Source organism: Periplaneta americana, chromosome 6 (assembly GCF_040183065.1).
Source record: "Periplaneta americana isolate PAMFEO1 chromosome 6, P.americana_PAMFEO1_priV1, whole genome shotgun sequence".
In the NCBI taxonomy this organism is placed as follows: Eukaryota; Metazoa; Arthropoda; class Insecta; order Blattodea; family Blattidae; genus Periplaneta; species Periplaneta americana.
In genome coordinates, this window is record NC_091122.1 from 238930 (window position 1) to 258822 (window position 19893).

The 19893-nt window shown below is 40.4% G+C and overlaps 1 protein-coding gene across 3 annotated transcripts in view; it reads right to left on the minus strand.

Annotated features, from left to right (window-relative positions):
• Positions 1-3543: 3543 nt before the first annotated feature.
• Positions 3544-19893, minus strand: part of LOC138700841 (uncharacterized) — an 80884-nt gene continuing 64534 nt past the window's right edge. For 2 of the 3 annotated variants that reach the window (XM_069827189.1, XM_069827185.1), the window contains 9 exons: positions 18388-18550; positions 17030-17298; positions 16221-16435; positions 13842-14173; positions 9815-9950; positions 7675-7789; positions 7473-7595; positions 6048-6162; positions 3544-5212 (listed from right to left, as the gene is read on the minus strand). In XM_069827189.1, the coding sequence (XP_069683290.1) occupies positions 3631-5212; positions 6048-6162; positions 7473-7595; positions 7675-7789; positions 9815-9950; positions 13842-14173; positions 16221-16435; positions 17030-17298; positions 18388-18550 (3050 nt within the window). In that variant the 3' untranslated portion in view covers positions 3544-3630. The remainder of the gene's footprint in view (positions 5213-6047; positions 6163-7472; positions 7596-7674; positions 7790-9814; positions 9951-13841; positions 14174-16220; positions 16436-17029; positions 17299-18387; positions 18551-19893) is intronic. The other variant, XM_069827188.1, reaches the window with a different exon arrangement.

A 19893-nucleotide genomic window follows, 5' to 3' on the forward strand; every position in this document is an offset into this window, starting at 1 on the left:
ATGTCTCGTGAGGAGAATGTTGTACGAAATGGAGATATAAAAACAGGAAATTTATCCTTTGAATAGGTAGAAAAATTCAAATACCTGAAAGCACTGTTTGTTTGTGTACTTGTTTACCTTTTTTCTTATTCTGTTATCTTTCATCTATTTGTTCTTGTATTGTTTTGTATGCTTTGTCTAATGGCAGCCTCTAATTTGAGGAAACTCTGGTAAATAAAAAATAAATATAAATGATACTTGGGAGGAAATTAAACACAAAATAAATATGGGAAATGCCTGTTATTATTCGGTTGAGAAGATTTTATCATCCAGTCTGCTGTCAAAAAATCTGAAAGTTAGAATTTATAAAACATTTATATTACTGGTTGTTCTTCATGGTTGTGAAACTAAGACTCTCACTTTGAGAGAGGAACAGAGATTAAGGGTGTTTGAGGATAAGGTGCTTAAGAAAATATTTGGGGCTAAGAGGGATGAAGTTACAGGAGAATGGAGAAAGTTACACAACACAGAACTGCACGCATTGTATTCTTCACCTGACATAATTAGGAACATTAAATCCAGATGTTTGAGATGGGCACAGCATGTAGCACGTATGGGCGAATCCAGAAATGAATACAGTGTGTTCGTTGGGAGGCCGGAGGGAAGAAGACTTTGGGAAGGCTGAGACGTAATGGGAAGATAATATTAAAATGGATTTGAGGGAGGTGGGATATGATGATAGAGAATGGATTAATCTTGCTCAGGATAGGGACCAATGGCGGCTTATGTGAGGGCGGCAATGAACCTCCGGGTTCCTTAAAAGTAACCTGTACAGAAGTAAGCCCACCAAGCCTGGTGAACTCCTGCTCCAGGCAATGAACTCTAGCCCGAGGCTGCCAGCAGACTGCAACAATTCCTTCACATATTTCTGTAAATAATCTTCCTTACCCATTAATCTTATCATTATGAAAATAACTATTACCAAACTAACCTTGTTCATATTCGTATGAAAAGTTGTTGTTGTTTTCTAATGCCAGGCGTTTGACAATAAAGTCATTTGACCTCTTGCACTCCAATATTTTTTAAAGATATTATCAGGACTAGCCACTGAAGCACAGATTTTGAGGTGTTCCGAATCCATTTCTTGGTTTGAGTTGCACAATGGGCAGTTAGGGGACTGATATATTCCAATTCTATGCAGGTGTTTGGCCAAACAATCATGGCCTGTTGCCAATCTAAATGCAGCTACAGACGATTTTCGTGGTAAATCGGGAATTAACTGTGGATTTTGATGCAGAGAGTTCCATTTTTTCCCTTGGGATTGAGTTATCAAATTTTGTTTGTTGAAGTCTAAGTATGAAGATTTAATAAATCTCTTCACAGAGTAATACGTAGATTTAGTAACAGGTCTGTAAGTAGCAGTGCTGCCCTTCTTTGCTAAAGCATCCGCATTCTCATTTCCCAGGATTCCACAATGGGATGGTATCCATTGAAATACAATTCTTTTATTGAGTGATAATAATTGAGAGAGCATTTTAGATATTTCTGCTGTTTGAGATGAAGGTGTGTGTTTAGAGACGATTGATAGAATAGCTGCTTTGGAGTAATATGAAAAGTAAAATATAGAAAAAACTCATTTTATACAACGTTAAAATGAATCCTTCAATACAGAGTTAAAGAATAAATGAAATGGCAATTTTCTGACACTACCACCATTCATTCTCATTATTAATTGAATAATAACATATATTCATGGTTCCCAAATGTGTCGTCCACATGAGGTCCGTCGATTACCTTTTCATCTACATCAAGGGGTTCTCAACCCTCTGAAGATTGTGAGCACAATCCACATGGAATACTAGTGAGCAAGCACCACGGAATTGAATAGGTTCAACAGGCCTATATGAATACATCAATCAATCAATCAATCAATCAATCTTCTTAATGTATTCAGCTGTTTGCTGACAACATGAAGTCCACTATAGTTTTTTCAGTTCTTGTTTCTCATGAGAAATGAGGGGTATTTTGATCAGTGTTCATTATAGATGCCTGTTGCTAGTAGCCAGAGATGGGGTGTAGTCAATGAATACTGCAGGGCTGTGTCCTCTGCAATCGCTACTGATGATTTTAATTTACTTCTTCTGTGGACAGTATAGAAGAATGTGATCCAGATCTTCATCATGATTATTACACCACAGACAAGTTGGATTATCAGAAAGGTGAAATCGGTGTAGGTACAATTGTGTGACAATGTGACCTGTTCTGGCTCTTGTTAAAAATGTTTGAACATGTCTGGGCAAGTTTTTGTACATTTCCAGGTCATTTGGTTTCTTTTGAACGGACTGTAAAATTTTTCCTTCATCAGAAGGGAGCCAATTGTTGATCCATAGGTTTATAAAATGAGACTACTGAAGAGATATCACTTCAAGAGATTTTGGTTGCCAATAAGTTGCCTGTTTTGCATATGAGTACATAAATACACGTACCAGGACAATATCTTTGAACTTGAATGTTACTCAGAGTTTGTGATGTCCAAGGAGAAGTCCCTTGTAGTTTCACGTAAACAGTCCTGCAGATGTGAATTACTTAATCATGGTCATGCTTTGTTCTTGAGGTATTTCATAAATGAGGAAGTTTTTTTTTCACTTAGATGCGTTGTCACAAACCTGGTCAGGCATTTTAAAGAAATAGTCTGCAGTATTTGGAGCCTTTTTGTATCTTCTGCTCCCCAAAGGCTATGAATTTCTCCTTTTAAAACAAATATTTCAGTGCTGAGGAGGACTGGAGATCTATGAACTTAAGTTTCTCATGAGCAACCACATTCTTCTCTTGAATAATTTTGATTTTTCTGATTAAGTCCACACTGGATTTAAAAGGGTTATACGCCACGAAATACAAAGTGCATATAGGTTTACTGTATAATAGGGAAAATTTTTCTCAAATACAACTCCACTGACTATGTTTGTTTAGCCGTAAAATTGAGGAGATATTTTATTACTTATAGACATTAGGCAGCTAATAAAATGGACGTAGGCCCTAATGTGGATTGGACGTTGTGTCTGTGAACGAAAAATTGTGGTTAAGTAAGTTGTTACTCATGGTAGTTAATATTTCTCCTCATCATTATAGTCATCTTTCATTCTTATCGTCCCCCACATCAGTATCACTCCAGCTCTCTCTTCTATTCCCTTACAAACACTCAGTGAAGACATTTTATGTGCAATAATAATGTTGCTTTTTAACTTACAACTGCATATTTTACATAGTTTGAAAGGAAATACAGAACATTAATAAATATGCAGTGTGCTTTACTTAGCCTACAGAGTAAGAGCAAGCCTGCATGATATGATGACGCAACTTCCTCTAGTCGCATAACGGAACATCAAGAATTAACTCAGACCATGACCAGCTCGTGCTCATCTCTAGCAGAAATGTGTCCACACTCCTGAACTCTCCTTTCCCCAAATGTCTGGCATACTACTTTCTTTTTGTTTACATCATTCTGTCCTGCTGCTGTTCGTTTCAGTTGTCTCAGGAAGGAAGAGGAGTCAAGTAAGCGAAGTATTACAAAACTTCAAAAGATTATATTTACTGTACACATATTTACAAGAGTATAAATGCTCACCACTGCCTCGCATCTGACAGACTGTGTCAGAGGAAGCCCCACTTCTCGTGCCTCAGGTCTTTGAGCTTCACCACGGGGTACAAGTTCGTAAAGCGTTCCATGGTGGCCAGGTTCACGTTCATGTTCACACCCAGGTTGTTGCGCAGCTTCACCGACGCCGTGATGCTCTCCTTATCCACAGGCGCCGGTCTGCTGCCGTAGAATGAAAATTCCTCGAGCATGGAAGCAGGCGATTCTGAACGACTGCTGCTGGAGGCACTGCCCCAGTTGTATGGGGTTGGGGGTCTCCTGATTATCTGCCAGGGGAGTGGGTTGGTGGACTTGCGGGCCACCGCATGGATCCTCCCCAGCCGCGGACACAGAGTGGTGGACTTGCGCGCCACACATGGCCGCTTGGGGGCGCTGCAAGTGTCCTCGTCGCCCTCGCGCTTGCGGGGCGCTCCCCTCTCCACGCTGTAGCGCAGCTGCAGGTGCGAGTGGCACATGGCGTGGTGCACCTGCACCCGCTCCTCGGACGCGCACGTCTCCTCGCACCACATGCACATGTACTTGGTGGTGGCGGGGGCGGGGGCCGGCGAGGCAGGGGCAGGTGCCGGCGCCGGCGGCGTGGTGCCCAGGTCCTCACGCGCAGAGCGCACCAGGTACCTCAGCTCCTGGCCCGCGTGTTCCATGTCGAAGTGACGGCGCAGCGTGTTCACAGTGAAGGCGGCGAAGTGGCACACTGCACACTCGTAGCGCGTGAAGGTGGCCTGCCCCACCTGGAATGGTTTGTCGGGATGGTCGTTCTTCTGATGAACCTCGAGAAGCGCCAAGGTGCCCCGCACCTTGCAGTACGCGCACTGGAACGAGGGGCGTCGCCCCGCCGAACCGTCCTGGCCCTTGAGGAACTGTTTCATGTTCACCTCCTTGTACTTGAAGGGCAGCCCGTGCCGCAGCACTCCGCTGGGCCCCAGCAGCTTGTTCTTGTGCTTCTCCTGCCAGTGCTGGTGGATGCTCACCACAGACGTGCCGCGCTGCGGGCAGTAGAAGCAGCGGAATATGTTGGGCGAGTCAGGCACGTCTACCACTACCGGCGGGGCATCCTCGATCGGGGGAGATTCGGTCTTCTCCTCGACGTCGAGGCTGTCGGGGCGCAGGCGCTTGTTGCGCTGCAGAGGGCGGATCTCGGGCTGACTGGGCATCGCCTTCTCCACGACGCGCAGCTTCTTCAGCGGGTGCACCTTGGCCGAGTGCTTCTTGATCTCGTACTCGCGCACGCCTTCGAACTCGCAGTAGCCGCACTTGAACGGCTTCTGCACCCAGTGCCGCATCATGTGGTACTTGAGGTCGCTGGGACTGCGGCACGTGTAGTCGCAGTACAGACACTTGTCCTCGGCAGGATGCAACCGCTTCTTCACGGGGCTGCTGGTGGGGGAAGACGACGATGAAGACGCCTCCGCACCTTGCCCCAGTCCGTACTCCCGCTCCCAGAACTTATCGTCCAGCTTGACAATGGTGCCCTTGCTGGGAGGCAGGCAGTCGGCAGGAGTGTCGGGGTGTTCCGCTCTGCTGTGGTCCAGCACACCCTCCTCTGAGACAGTCGCGTAACCGCACAGCCCACACGTCCAGCTGCAATTGTACACAGAAATATACAGTCCGATCCATTTGGGTATGGGTAATATTAATTTATTATTATAAAGCTATTATGATAGTATGAAAAATTTTTTCCTGGTTATATTATGATTAAAAGATGGGAGTTTCCATATATGACAATCAACAATGCATAATCTGAAAGGACAAATGAAAATCGTACATGATTAAAATGGCTACTACAAATCAACAGCGGGCACAATGTGTTCTTTGGTATGCTAAATTTGAAAGTGTTAAAAGAGTTCAAAGGGAATTTCGACGTGAGTATGGTGTGCGTAATGTACCTAAATACGATTCCATAATGTTGTGGTATCGAACATTTGTAGAAACAGGTTCTGTGTTAAAAAAACATGCAGGAGGTCGCAGGCGAAACCCAGTACGAGAAGCAGCTATCTCTTGACTTGGCCCCCAAACTCCCCAGATCTAACCCCTCCTGACTTCGTGTGAGGTTTTGTTAAAGACGTTATCTATTCACAGAAACCCAGGAACATTGATGAACTGAGAGTAAAAATTACTCAAGCTTTTCAACAAATCACCCCTCTTACATTACAACGGACATGGGGTGAATGGCATCACTGAGTTGTGCAGGGTGCACAATGGGGGTCATGTTCAGCTCTGAGAAATCTCCCATCTTTCAGTGTTGTATGCACAAAGTTTCAACAAATAAAGTTCAGCAGTAAATGTTTTACGATGTTTTTATTTTATCCATACCCAAACGGATCACCCTGTATAATATACTTTTTAAAACTGCGAACAGTGTGACATTTGATATCAACTCGTGGAATGTGGTTAGTTCAAAGCAGTCAATACTCACATGCACATCCTCAGGTGGCTGTGGCGGATGTGCACCTTAAGGCTGCGCACCTGCGAGAACTTCATGCTGCAGTGCCGGCACGGGAACTGGAGCAACTTCAGGGCCCCTGGTGCTGCTGCAACACAATGTACATACTCTGCCTGTAACTGTAATTCCGAAAGAACAGATTCGACATTTTTGTGGCATTCAGGAGACATTTATGCACTATGTAGGGAGGATTCCATTGCTATTGAGAAGCCCATCATGTTTTCTCAGCATCCTCAACCTTTGTGTCAGCAAAATGCCATCTAAAGAAGTGCGTAACTTTACAGACGGTTTCTATTTATTTTTTAAGAAAGTCAACCATGTCTGCATCTGATACAGCAGAGGAGGGAAGACCTTCTCATGTGCCATGGCTATATCACCAATGGGTATGGAGGGGGGAGATAGGTTTTAGTCTGAGATGAAATTCTGTGTTGGAGATTCGTATAATATTAACCAATCATGAAACAAACTCTCTTTCTGATAGCCCACTCTTTCTCCTGTTGCATGCTAGGTCTCACCTCCTCATCTAAATCTAATGCAACAACTCTGTACAATAATTTTCTAAGCAAGATAATCAATGTCCGCAGACAGTATGTGAGTGCCAGACTACACCTGATGTAGCGGTGAGACAACTTCATCTATCCATTCATTCCTAGTTGGAACTATACTATCTCGAACTTCAGCCTTACTGAGTAATAAAATTAGTGGGTTTCCATAGTTCACAAGCCTAGTTAAACCCTAAAGCAAAAAACAGATGCGTGTTTGTAGCCGTAACCATGGTAACTATATGCAGATTAAAAATAGTTTTGATTTCGTCTGTCAAAGTGTGTTAAACTACAAGTGTAATTTTCATACATAAGCTTGATCATTCTACTGCCAAATGACACCACGCATATTGACGTGTAGCCATTTGCGCCTCCACCCACATTTTGGCAATTATGATGAAGAATCCTGTAGTTCCTGTTAAGTGAATCGTATGCTTTTGCAAAGTCAAGTGTTTGTATTGTTAGAGCAAACTTTTGACAATCTATATTTCTTGGGAACAACGAAATCAGTTTCTCGCCACTTTAAATAATTTGGCAACACACAGTTTTGATGACCGCTTCTTCAGTAGATAATGGTACAATTAAGAAAATGTGTTGTTGTACTGTGGTAAAAAATACGGCTTCCTCAATAAAGTTCAGCAATGTCAATAATGAGCAATAACAAAGTAAAATACCAGGAGAATATGTTGCTGTCATGGTGCAAACATCTAACAAGAAAAACCCATGCAGTGTGTTTTAGATGAGGGCCCAGCCTTAAAAGGAAACTAGTAACTGGCAAAAAAGCAACTCGTTCGATAAGAATGCCGTTAACTTAGATCTGACTCTCTCTGCAGTGAACATTGTCCTCAATACACACCTTTCATCTTCTGGTACAACGATCCTCCGTCGTCCTCTTCCTCCATCTTCCTGGAGTTCTCACTGTCGCTGCCCGTGTCTCGCACCGAGGCGTCATCAGAGTCCACTTTTATGAGACCAGCACCTGCCAACCAATTCCATAATGACAGCAATTCTCAAAATAACAGCGGACCACAAGCATGGGTCTGCAATGAATGACTTGCCTGCAGTGCACGACAGCCCGCTGGGTCCCGGCTGCACCTGGCTGCTGCTGCTGCTTGCTGCCGCCTGCTGCTCCGTCTTCATCAGCGCCAGCTGCGTGCTGATCACCTTCTCCACCTGAGCGAGACATATAAACAACACGAATTCAGAATAATGGAACTTAAGACAAAATAATCTTCAACAATTCCTAAGAACTTTGTCCATTACTTCCATTGTTAGCATCTTTGCCAACTTCTGTTTCCTTCACAGACATAGATACATTTGTTACTGCAAACTTCGTTCACAAGAATTGAATTTCTGAAATGAGTACTGTCTGCAGCACAAGTCCACAAAACAAAATGCCTATATCAGCTGTTCCCTAGCTGAGCTTTATTGATCCCACGAGACTCTATGGACGCATTTTATTTATTCACGAAGTGTTGCCACGACTGCAATAACTGCAGTGTTAATATTTTAGTAAATTGGCGATCTTGAGTTGTGTCGACCCCCATCCAGAGAGTCCCACTGTATGTCAGGCATGGAATCTACAATTTTAGAACGTTTCTGCTTGTTATTTTCTCATTTCCTCAGAGTAACAATGTGAAACACGTTTCAACAAAATACGTAGTTTAATTTCCCCTACTAAATGTAGCCACAATGTTACTCTTCCCAACCACTAGCATCTCCATCTCATCTACCGAGTGTGCCAGTGACATTGTTCATCACTTCCTAGTTTTGTAATTTTTAAATCATAAATTTAGCATTTCCTTGCCCAATGTTGGGACAATTTTGTGTTTGTTTTTAATAGTTAATACAGTATTTACACTTTAGTTTGTCTACTGTCCTATATATTTACCATGCACTATTTCATATTTAATAGTTCTTACATCGGACTAAGTCACTTTAGTTGTGTTATTTGTTACATTATACAGTAAAATTTCTTGTATACCTTCGGCTCTTATGTGTTTTTACACTTATTTGCTTTTTTCTGAGGTGGGGGCAAAATTCCTATAGTTTGCATGTTAATTTATTTCAGATCTACCTTTATTCGTTTTTTTTTTTTTTAACTTTTACGATCGATTGTATTTTATTTTAAATCCCTGGAGATATGAGACGTCATTTATAAGATCTAAATCAATTTTTCTGGAAATTAGCTTTGCCACCGAAGCCACGACAATTCCCGAAATTGCTGAAGGCATTCAGCAGGAGGTAGACGGCATCAAGCCTCGGACAATGGCACTGTTACGCCTTTAGGAACATAATGCAACTGAACAAATTATGGAACAGATGTCACAATTTGAGGGACATGTTCATTCCTTAACAGCAAGCAGTTCAAAATAACCGACTTAACAAGATGAATCAATTTCGTAAAATTTTTCTGGATTGCGGTTTGAAAAGCAATATATCAGCGAGCTTTGGTCCTAGGTACCTAAGATTTCCTACAGACAATCTTACATTCTTCAAGGATATATGTGTTATAAAACTGAGTACTGTGTTACATTATAAAGGAGAATGGAGAAAGTTACATAACGCAGAACTGCACATATTGTTTTTTCACCTGACATAATTAGGAACATTAAATCCAGACATTTGAGATGCGCAAGGCATGTGGCATGTATGGGCAAATCCAGAAATGCATATAGAGTGTTAGTTGGGAGACCAGAGGGAAAAAGACCTTTGGGGAGGCCAAGCCATAGATGGGAGGATAATATTAAAATGGATTTGAGGTAGGTGGAATATAATGATAGAGACTGGATTAATCTTGCACAGGATAGGGACCGATGGCAGGCCTATGTGAGGGTAGCAATGAACCTGTGGGTTCCTTAAAAGCCATAAGTAAGTAAGTAAGTAAGTAAGTATTATATTATAAACTCAAAGATGGTTTAGCTATAAAGTCCTAAATTTATGTTGTGAAAATTGTACTAAACTGACTTAACTCGTTCTTCCCACAAGGTCTTGAAATGCATTTCAAGTGTTACAACATGCCATTTCAGTGATACGTTTTTTCTTTCAGACCCCATAAAAATTGTAAATGAAGTTTTACTCCATATACACACTAAACTGGGAATGCTGGTTGTTCTACTGTTATTATCCTGGTATGCAACATTCAGCCTTACAGCTATAATTGGATGTAATCCCTGAAGTTCTCAGGGCATTACCTACCCACTCTTCGATCTCCTTGTTCGGTGTGAGGGGCGCGATTGCTTCAGGCTTCCTGGCCTTCTCGTGCACCTTCGCAGAGTGCTTCTGCAGAGAACTTCTGTTGCAGGACATGAGGCCACAGTGTGTGCACACCCACCTGCAAGCACAGCAACTACCTTAACCAACTTGTCCACACTGGCACACAGATCAACATGTCGCCTGGATAACTTCAAAAGCGATACATGGCATGCACTAGTTTTTAATGCAGCAGTTGCAGAAGACAGAGCCCTGCCGTACATATTGACTACACCCCACCTCTGGCTACTAGCAACAGCATCTGTAATGAACACCGATCAAAATATCCCTCATTTCTCATGAGAAACAAGAACTGAATATACTACAGTGGACTTCATGTTGTCAGCAAACAGCTGGATACATTAAGAAGATTGACTGATTGATGGCAGTCACAAGCAGCACTGTCCTACAAACTAAATACACGCTTCTGTCACTGTGAGCTTTCCTGTTTGGCATGCTGCTGCATTTTCACTTCTCACTTCGTGTGCATGGCGCTACAGGAAAGTGATGAGAGAGAGAGTAGTTACAATTTCTAGATAGTTTATTATGAGTGTTGCTTAGGTTAAGAAACAGATGATAAAACTATACTGTTTTCGCTGTAAGAAAAATCCTAATGTAAACATAAGCACGTTGCTGTCATACCCGTGATTGGCTCCCAGTCGAAACACTTACATGACGCAGGAAAATATAGTTTGTATTTGGAAACGATAATCTTGTATTATTTGGAAATAAAAAATTGAATTCTGGTTGTTAAATACGATGAAACATTTAACTTCACTCATGTGTTAAACGCTATGTAAAAGAAAAGCTACTCTTATATTTTGTTATGTACTATAAACGCAGATGATACCAACAGTAATACCGAGGTAGTCTGTTCTTGTAACAAGCTGGCGTCACTTGAGCTCGTAGATGTTCACGTAAGCATGTAGTACCGAAGTATGGCTTCTGTATCCTCAACTGTCCATTGTGAAGACATAAGACTTGAAAATAATTTAATTGTAATAATTATAAAGTAAATGTTTCCTCAGCAAACGAATGCATAGTAGTGAGGTTAGGCCTACTTGACGAGTAACGGGAAATGTTTAACATGAAACAGAATGTACAACAGTAGGTGGGAACACGTACTGAGAATCTATGGTGCCAAACAGTGGCCAATGAAGCCTCACTTCAATCACGTGCTATTGTTTATATTAGGATTTTTCTTACAGCGAAAAGATTATAAAGTGAACTTGATATTCATGTCAAGATTTAGCAAGATTATTATAATGATGACGTGTATTAGGAAGAAGAGGATCCCAATGAGTAAAACAGTGTTAAATAGGAAATGTTAGTATAGTGATTTTAAATTTGATACGCATTTAAAATTTATGTACGATATTTTGGAAGAGTAATGATGATCAATAGAATACAGAATATACTGTGAAGTAGGACCAGTAAGATGAGATTATATCAATTCATGTCAGTAAGAATAGAATGCAGGAAGGAATGTAAGTAAAGCATGGAACTAACAGATAGTAAATATTTAAGACCAATAAGGGGAAATGGAGTGATTTGGGAGTTAAGTTAATAGCAGAAGTAGAAGGGTTTTTACTTAAACAGACTGTGGAGATTGCATACTAATTTTAGGTAAATGTAATAGAAAGTTATAGTGAAGCCCGTACACCATAACTGGTATAAATGTTGATGACAATACAAATAAATAAGTAAAACATAAACTTAAATAATGTTACTATAAGAGTTTAGCCAAAGCTGTTATATAATATCAAAGGAAAAATGTATAGCAATTCTCATAAGTTAAAACACTTTCACTTGTTAAGAAGAAAAATAAAGGAGATCTTTCTGAAGGAAGTTTTAATAGCCACGGGTGGGAAAATGGACAGAATACCTGTGAACTTACATTTCTGTGGGCATAATATAATATTTAACCGATTAACTCTGAAATCAGTGTTAGAAAGAACTGAAATCCTGTGAAGTTCTGGCCTTGTGTGAGGCTGCTGAAGGCAATTCGGTGGACTGCGAATTCGAGCTCCTATGGGGAACTCAGAATTTTTTCACACAATGCCTCATGAAGAATTTCTAACATTCATCGAAGTCCTCCACAAGTTCCTACAAAACATGAAAGATCTTCATGTTGAAGGATCAGTGGAAAAAAAAATGCTAGCAAAATTCCAGATACAAGCATGAAGCTCTTTAAGTCCATTTCGATTACTTCTCTGGAAATGTTTTGAGCTCTGAGCAGAAAGCAAGGAGAGGATTTGGCAGAGATATCAGAAGTGATAAGAAAGTGGAAGCAACACACTTGCAACAGCTAAGACTAGTATTACAAATTACTCATATCTACAGTACAAGTCATCTTGAATGTTGTTGGCTATGATAACAATGTTCACATTCTGCATGAAATCCTTGAATAGTACAAGAAAACAGATTGTTGACTTTAATTCAGCCAAAATTAACTTTGCACTCTGGAGTTTCAGAAAAAGTATTTCGCTGGTATGAACTGTTTGTATTTCACCATCAACACTGAAACAATGTCTGAGGGAAAAAGACCTTTGGGGAGGCCGAGACGTAGATGGGAAGACAATATTAAAATGGATTTGAGGGAGGTGGGATATGATGATAGAGACTGGATTAATCTTGCTCAGGATAGGGACCTATGACAGGCTTATGTGAGGGCGGTAATGAACCTCCGGGTTCCTTAAAAGCCAGTAAGTAAGTATATTTAAAGTCAATGCTAATGATAATTATAGTGTATACAGACCTTGGATTTCAATGACACATGGAATTCACGTTGCTAGTTTAAAAAGTCTTTCTGAAAAGGTTTCACAGCAGGCTGTAAGGAAAGCTCTTGGCAATGAATGCGTTTACAACAGCCTCAGCACTTGACTTGTATTGTACAGCTATTACACAATGCCACAGTACTGGGCAGTGAATGTTCTGACATCTGCGATATGTATTACTATGGAATTCTCACACTGTTTGAAGTTTTAGGCAAAAAAGGTCACTGTTCAGGGTTAGGGGGTAGTGTCATCTGCAACTGAAAATAGTAATTCTAGTGGACAATGCAATTGTCAGTTTAAGAATTCTGTTTAAAATATTAATTAGACAAATGCCGTTAAGGTTTTCTACATGCGACAAATTTATATTCTACACAGGCTACTCTCGTAACATAAGGTGATATGACAGCAACACTAGAATACACCTATTTGGCCAGTGGTGCCAAATATTGCGGGTTCCCCCCCCCCCCACCATTACAGTATTACAGCTATAGAAAATATTACAGAAAACCACGATTATCACAAAAAATGTTTCACATTCATTTTCTGAGGTGAACATGACAGGCTTGAAGAGTAATTTACAGCTTACCAATGCCATACATCATAAACAGATACAGAATACAACCAAAAAAGACCAAAATTGCAGATTTCGGTAATTAAAGTGAGTAGAAAACATTTTAAAGTAGTATTTGCAGTGCTAAGTGTGACAACGCTGATTCAGAAGATCAAAATGACATCACAAGGAGAGAGAGAGAATCTGGAAAGCAATAGCTGCCCTGTAACAGGGGTAGTGTTTGGTTACAGCCACAATTATTATTCCTTTTAGCAGCCATTCCTATAACCGAATAATTTATTCCAGAAAAAAGTCGCAAAAAAGTAGCTGCTAGATTTAAAACATGCCACAAAGCATTGTTTTACAGGTAATGTGTATACTATGGGATGAGTGAAGTTCATGCACATAGAATAGTATTGCTATTTAACTGTGTCCCCATACATTAAGATTGAGAAAGTGTGGTTTACAACATTATGAAGTTTAAATCTTCCAGTCTTTACCTAAAGGAGGAAAGTAGACACACACACGTGCAAGCGGCTATCTAGAGACGCTGTGCTTAAATATATGCATTGCTTCCCATCCAGCAACATCTGATATAAGGCGTGGTTAAGTATATACACATCAACTTCAACTATGCAAGACTCACTTGTGGTACTTGAGCTCCCTGTACAGGTGGTCACGGAAGTCAGCCTTGAACTTGGTGCGGTAGTTATTGCAGAGGGTGCACAAGTACATGTTCCCCCCGAAGGGCTTCCCATAGGGACCGAACTTCCCCTCTGCCTCTTCCACTTCCACTTCCACTTCCTCCACATTGATGCTGGTACGGTCCACGATGTCAGGCTTGGGGGCGTCGCCCTCCTCCTCCAGAAGAATGCCGCGGATGTGCCTCACACGCTGCATATCTCTGCGCCACAGGGGCGTGGTGTCGAACCCGCCGGAGTCCTGCACGGGGCTCTGCGGCACCTGCGGCACCTCCACCTGCATCGCACACAAATCAATTCATATAACTACTGCAAATAATTCATTCACTTTCGTTATTGCCCTAAGGACATTAAATTAATACAGTACTTAAAGTTCTTTCATGTGGGCTGGCCGAATGACCTATGTCAAGTGGCCCAGCACAACCTTACTGAACCACGCCATCTCTTCCTTGGTCTGCCTACCAGTCTTTGCCAAATATCTGACCTATCATTATTTTCTTGGGGATTTCTCCATGATCCATGGTGCGCACATGCCCAGCCCATTACCATGGACACCATGACAGCTCTGGTATTTCCATCAAGGCAAATACAGTATTTCTTTGTTCTATCTCAACCTCCAAGTTCCATTATTTTTCTTAAAATTTTCCTTTCGAAACAGTTGATTGCATTTTCTGACTCTTTAGTCGTAACCCAAATTTCACTGCCACAAAGTCATATTAGTTTAATTTTAGTGTGTCTATCAACAGAGGTGGGATGGGGAAGAGGTAACATTAAGAAATACTGTATATTTTATTTGCTTTACATATTCTATTTCTTATTTCTTCCATTTCATCGAACTTATTATTCATAACTGAGCCAAGATAACTCTTTCAATGATATGCTAATCCACTTCAATATTTTCTTCATTTGAAGTAGTGAAGAGTGACTGTGTCAGGATTTTGATTTTTGCGTCCTTTTGCACACTGAAAGAGGCCTGCAAATTTGAGAAGTCACTCTTGAAATGCATATAATTTCTCTGCCCTAAGCCACTTTAGCCAGACAGAAGCTGAATGTTTAAACGAATAGCAAGTGGTCCTCTCGACACCTCCAATACATCTAGTGGAATGAATGCATTCGGTGTGTTGCAATTGTTTATTGAACCATTTTCAACTTCAGTAAACATAATTCTTCCACTATTCTTCCACATATCAGTCTCTTCTCCTTCTGGAACTCGATTAATCATGACATGGTCCCTGATGTCGAAAAAACTAGGAACACTACTTTCAACTGTGAGAGTCTTCCTGAACATCGATTGCTGCTTGATTTCTCGCCACTTGTTACTACTGTACCAGGATGTAGATTTGTTTCAAAAGTAGGTGCAAATAATTCTGCAGTTATCTTTCTGTCCTCATGTCAGAATTTACACACATTTAAACATAGACTGCAAAGTTTGATGTACTGTCTCTTGGTTAATGTTGACCTACACCTGCAGTTACTCCATCTCAGATGTCGATCATGTTGTACAATTTCACTGAATTTCGAGATATCTTCCTCAGTTTTCGACGTGTTTAGGCAACACAAACATTCACTATCTTCCATTGCTTTTTGAACCTCTGTATATGATCCTAGTTGCTGCTAGATTCCTAATCTTCTGATGTTGGGGCAGACTTCCGAATACAGTGCATGCAATTCCATTTTTAAATAGCCACTCCTCTTGCAATTTATACATTAAATAAAAATGTCTTACATTTTCTGGCATAATGCCAAAATTAAATCAATGAAAGAAATGGACGACAATATGTCATCAGAAATAAAGGAAATGAACTCTGGGAGGATCAACAGAAGTATCAATTTAGAAACAGACAATAATTACTCGAGATTTTAATGAGCACTATCCAAGTTTGGAGGACAGGCTGGTAAAGCAATAAGACCTATTACATCTCCGACACAGGAAATGAACAAAAAGCAGTTACAACCCCAACACTATTACAATACGAAGCAGGAAAATGTGTGGAATTTAAAGAAAGCAAAATATTGGTTCACTAGAGAATACACAAAACTCGAAATGAGGGTGGGGCAAAAAAAAAAAAAAAAAAAAACGCACAGACACACATTTGAACTCGATAAAAGCAGCAAAATTCTCGATATCATTATGAAAACCAAAATTACACAAACTCTTGCGAACTTTCTAACTGCATTCCATAAAGAAATGGGTAGGCAGAGTTTTGATTTAACACTATCAGCCTCGTATTGACTTACACGTACTGCTGTAGGAAGGGAGAGACAAAAAGAAATTTGACTGCAGCTAATTTTCAGACGTCTGCCCGAACAGTATGCTCACAAACCTTGCGGTACACATGCACCATCTCGACGCCAGCGACTGTGGGGTGCTTTGAAGCGAAGTGAGAGTCAAAGCTTAGCTTTGATGACGACCGGTAGCTGCAGAGGCCGCACTTGAACTGGCTCTTGAGTCCATGCACAGTCCACGTGTGGTCAAGCACCTCAGAGCGAGTCGTACACTGGAAAGTGCAGAGCCCACATTGCCACGGCATGTTCACACCTGCAACAATAAAGAAATCCTTTCAACTTCCTTTGCAAAATGAGCCATATTCAATTTATCATCCCAACAATACAAAACATCTTTAGTTTGAGGACATTGCCGAGGCAAATGGCACACAAGATCTTTTTAAACTGGAGAATGAGACATTAAGCAAGAGTTGACACCGAGCAGCAAGAATCAAACTGAAAACTCTGTATTTATGTTATCTGCCATAACAGCTGTATTCAATCGCAAAGTACAGTAATTCTGCACTAAATAGCACTATTATATAAACAAGTAAAGGCAAGACTTAGCAGACTCTGCACACAATACAGAAAATCTGTTTTCTGAAGAAAGACGACAGACTGACTGACACTTTCTGAGAATTTAAGTAATGATTTTGCTTCACATCTGTACAACTTCACTATTGTGTGCACCTTTAGTTTCAAAACTTTTGTTTATTTCAAGGCAATACATTTCAAATAGTTTCTTTAAAAACTCTTTCCCAAGAAATCACAAAAATCTCTTCAAATCTCCATTATCTACTGAAAAGAATGACGGCGGCATATTAGAAGGAGATATTTATTTAACACACATTAATTCATGCCGACTTGCCTGCTTCTGCAGTGGCACCGGGCACTGCATCGGGCTTGGCAGCCGTGCCATCCATCTCTGGCTCCCTGACAATGTGCACAAAAGGTCGCTTTTCCGGGTGCTTGTCCGTCAGGTGTCGCTCCACATAATGGCGCTGGAAGTGGTGGTACATGCAGTACGAACACTTGTACAGGCGGTTGTCATGCATCTTCAGGTGGGATGTCATGCGGTCCATGGGCACCACGTGGTTCGGATGGTCTGGTGGCAGCGACTCTGGGCAGTGTGGACACCTGCAACATCACCAAGCAGTCCTGCTTTCAGGGAATGTCTATTCTTTTCGATCTTCACAAATAAGGCACAGGGCTAAAATAATAAAAAAAAGATGATCACGGAGATGGTAATGATGATGGCCATTGCAGAATGGACTAGCATACACCAAAGATGAACAAACGTCGTTCAAACACAATACCTGAGTAATTGCTGCACATAGACAAACAGACAGAGCTCGGCATCACACATGCTGAAAACATGTCACTCAATGAAAACTGTAGCATCCTTCTGTTTATCTCGTATAATAAAAAATCGCCACACTGTATTTAGAACAAATCATTGTTGGTGATACTTTTCTCTCAGGTGTCGTATACAGCAAATGTTATTTTTCGTCTAAAAGCTCTCAACATTTCACATATATACATTAGATATAAATGTACTATTGAATAATAAATATGAACGAAGCTCATTCAATACTTGAGAGAGGGGGGAGGGGGAGGGGGAGGGAGAGAGAGATTTACTCCACAGAATTAGAATTATTTTTTTTCAATAACACATTTTCAACTCTGACAGTGTTAGAAAAGTAAAGTATTTAACAGGCTACTTTTGATTAAATGTAATTATGCATAATAAAATATGCAGAGATGATCCCAAGCATAGAGCTGAAGACTGACGATATCAGTAGTAAGGTATTTCTGCTGCTGTTATGCACGGGCTGTAGTTTGTACTGAGAATTCTCACGTTATGTATTTGGGAGTTGTATGTGAAATCTGTGAAAACAGGATTATATTGTTGTTTTCCATTCATAATAATAGTACCAGTAATTTATAGTATAAAAGAGTAAAATTAGATTTTATCCATGAAGCAAGGTGAAGGGTGATCATTTCTAAGAGCACATAAAATATTTTTACTCTTGTCTGGTATACATTATCGATATTTAAATTTAATTTTAAATTGTAGGCTTTTCTTTGTAATGTGTTGTTTTTGAAGAAGTTATAAATGAATGAATATATGGACTTTATTGTTGCTAATATGTTGGTTGTCATGGAGAGAGCTTTGCTTCCTTGCTAAGAATTTTATCGGCCAGTTTGAATCCCATCTTCGCTCACCTGTACGAGGTCTCATCGAAGTGAAGCGTGCGCAGATGGTACCGGAGCATTGTTTCATCACAGGAGTGGTAGGTGCAGCCCACTGCCCCACACACGTACCTTTCAGGCTCTGGCACGTACTTTGGCATGTACAACTTCAGCTCCTTGGTCAAGGCCACATTCCCTGCAATGCAGAACGCACGCATGCACACTCGGTATAAGCAAATCACATGTCTATTATCCTCCACCCACACAACAGCAGAACCTGGTTGAGGTTTTCTCCGGGGGTTTCCCTCAACCCAATATGAGCAAATGCTGGGTAACTTTCGGTGCTGGACCCCGGACTCATTTTACTGACATTATCACCTTCATATCATTCAGACGCTAAATAACCTAGATGTTGATACAGCGTCGTAAAATAACCCAATAAAATAAAAATAAATAAATACACCTTCCTAGGACTTATGAATCCAAATATCTTGGAGTTATTTTCGATAGTAAGTTAACATGGAGTAACCATTTGAAATACATTTCTGAAAAAGCTCGTAAAAGATTCTCCCTTCTAAAAAGACTAGCAGGAAAGAAATGGGGATGCTCTAGGAATACTTTGAACACTACATACAAAATGTTTATACAGCCAGTGCTGACACTGCGGAGAAATTTTAATTACTTCACCTTTCATAAACGAAATAGAATATGTTCAAAACCAAGCTCTCAGACTCATTACTGGTGGAATCAAAACAATTCCAATAGATTCTATGAGATTCCTCACTAATATTAACAGCATCAAAATGACAATAGAAGAAAAAGCACTGATTCAATATGAAAAACTTATTATATTACCAGGAAACAATTGGCATTCATGCAGTCCTCTCTGTAGATTGAAAACTCAAAAAAGTTTCATATCCATTGTTCAAGAATTAAAACAGAAAATCAATATCCAGAATTTAAAAGAAAACCTACAAATTAAACCAAACCCTTTAATTCTATTAAATATGGAATATAATCTAAATTTAACAGAAGAAATACTGAAATCAGAAGTAAACACTGAAATACTAGAACAATTGTCTTTAGAGACAATTAATATTAGATACCCTCCACAAAACTGGCTTCATTTATACACCGACGGATCCTTGATCTCCAGAGAACAAGGTGCCAGTGCAGGTGTTACGTGCTGTCTCTTCTAACTTTATAGATCTCTTGGATATGGAACAACAAGTTTTGATGGAGAAATCATTGCAATAAGTGAAAGTCTCAGGAATCTTCTATGCCACATCAATAAATTTAAGAATGCAGTTATATTGTCAGACTCCAAAGCAGCTATTCTATCAATAGTCTCTAAACACACACCTTCATCTCAAACAGCAGAAATAACTAAAATGCTCTCTCAATTAATATCACTCAATAAAAGAATTGTATTCCAATGGATACCATCCCATTGTGGAATCCTGGGAAACGAGAATGCAGATGCTTTAGCAAAGAAGGGCAGCACTGCTACTTACAGACCTGTTACTAAATCTACGTATT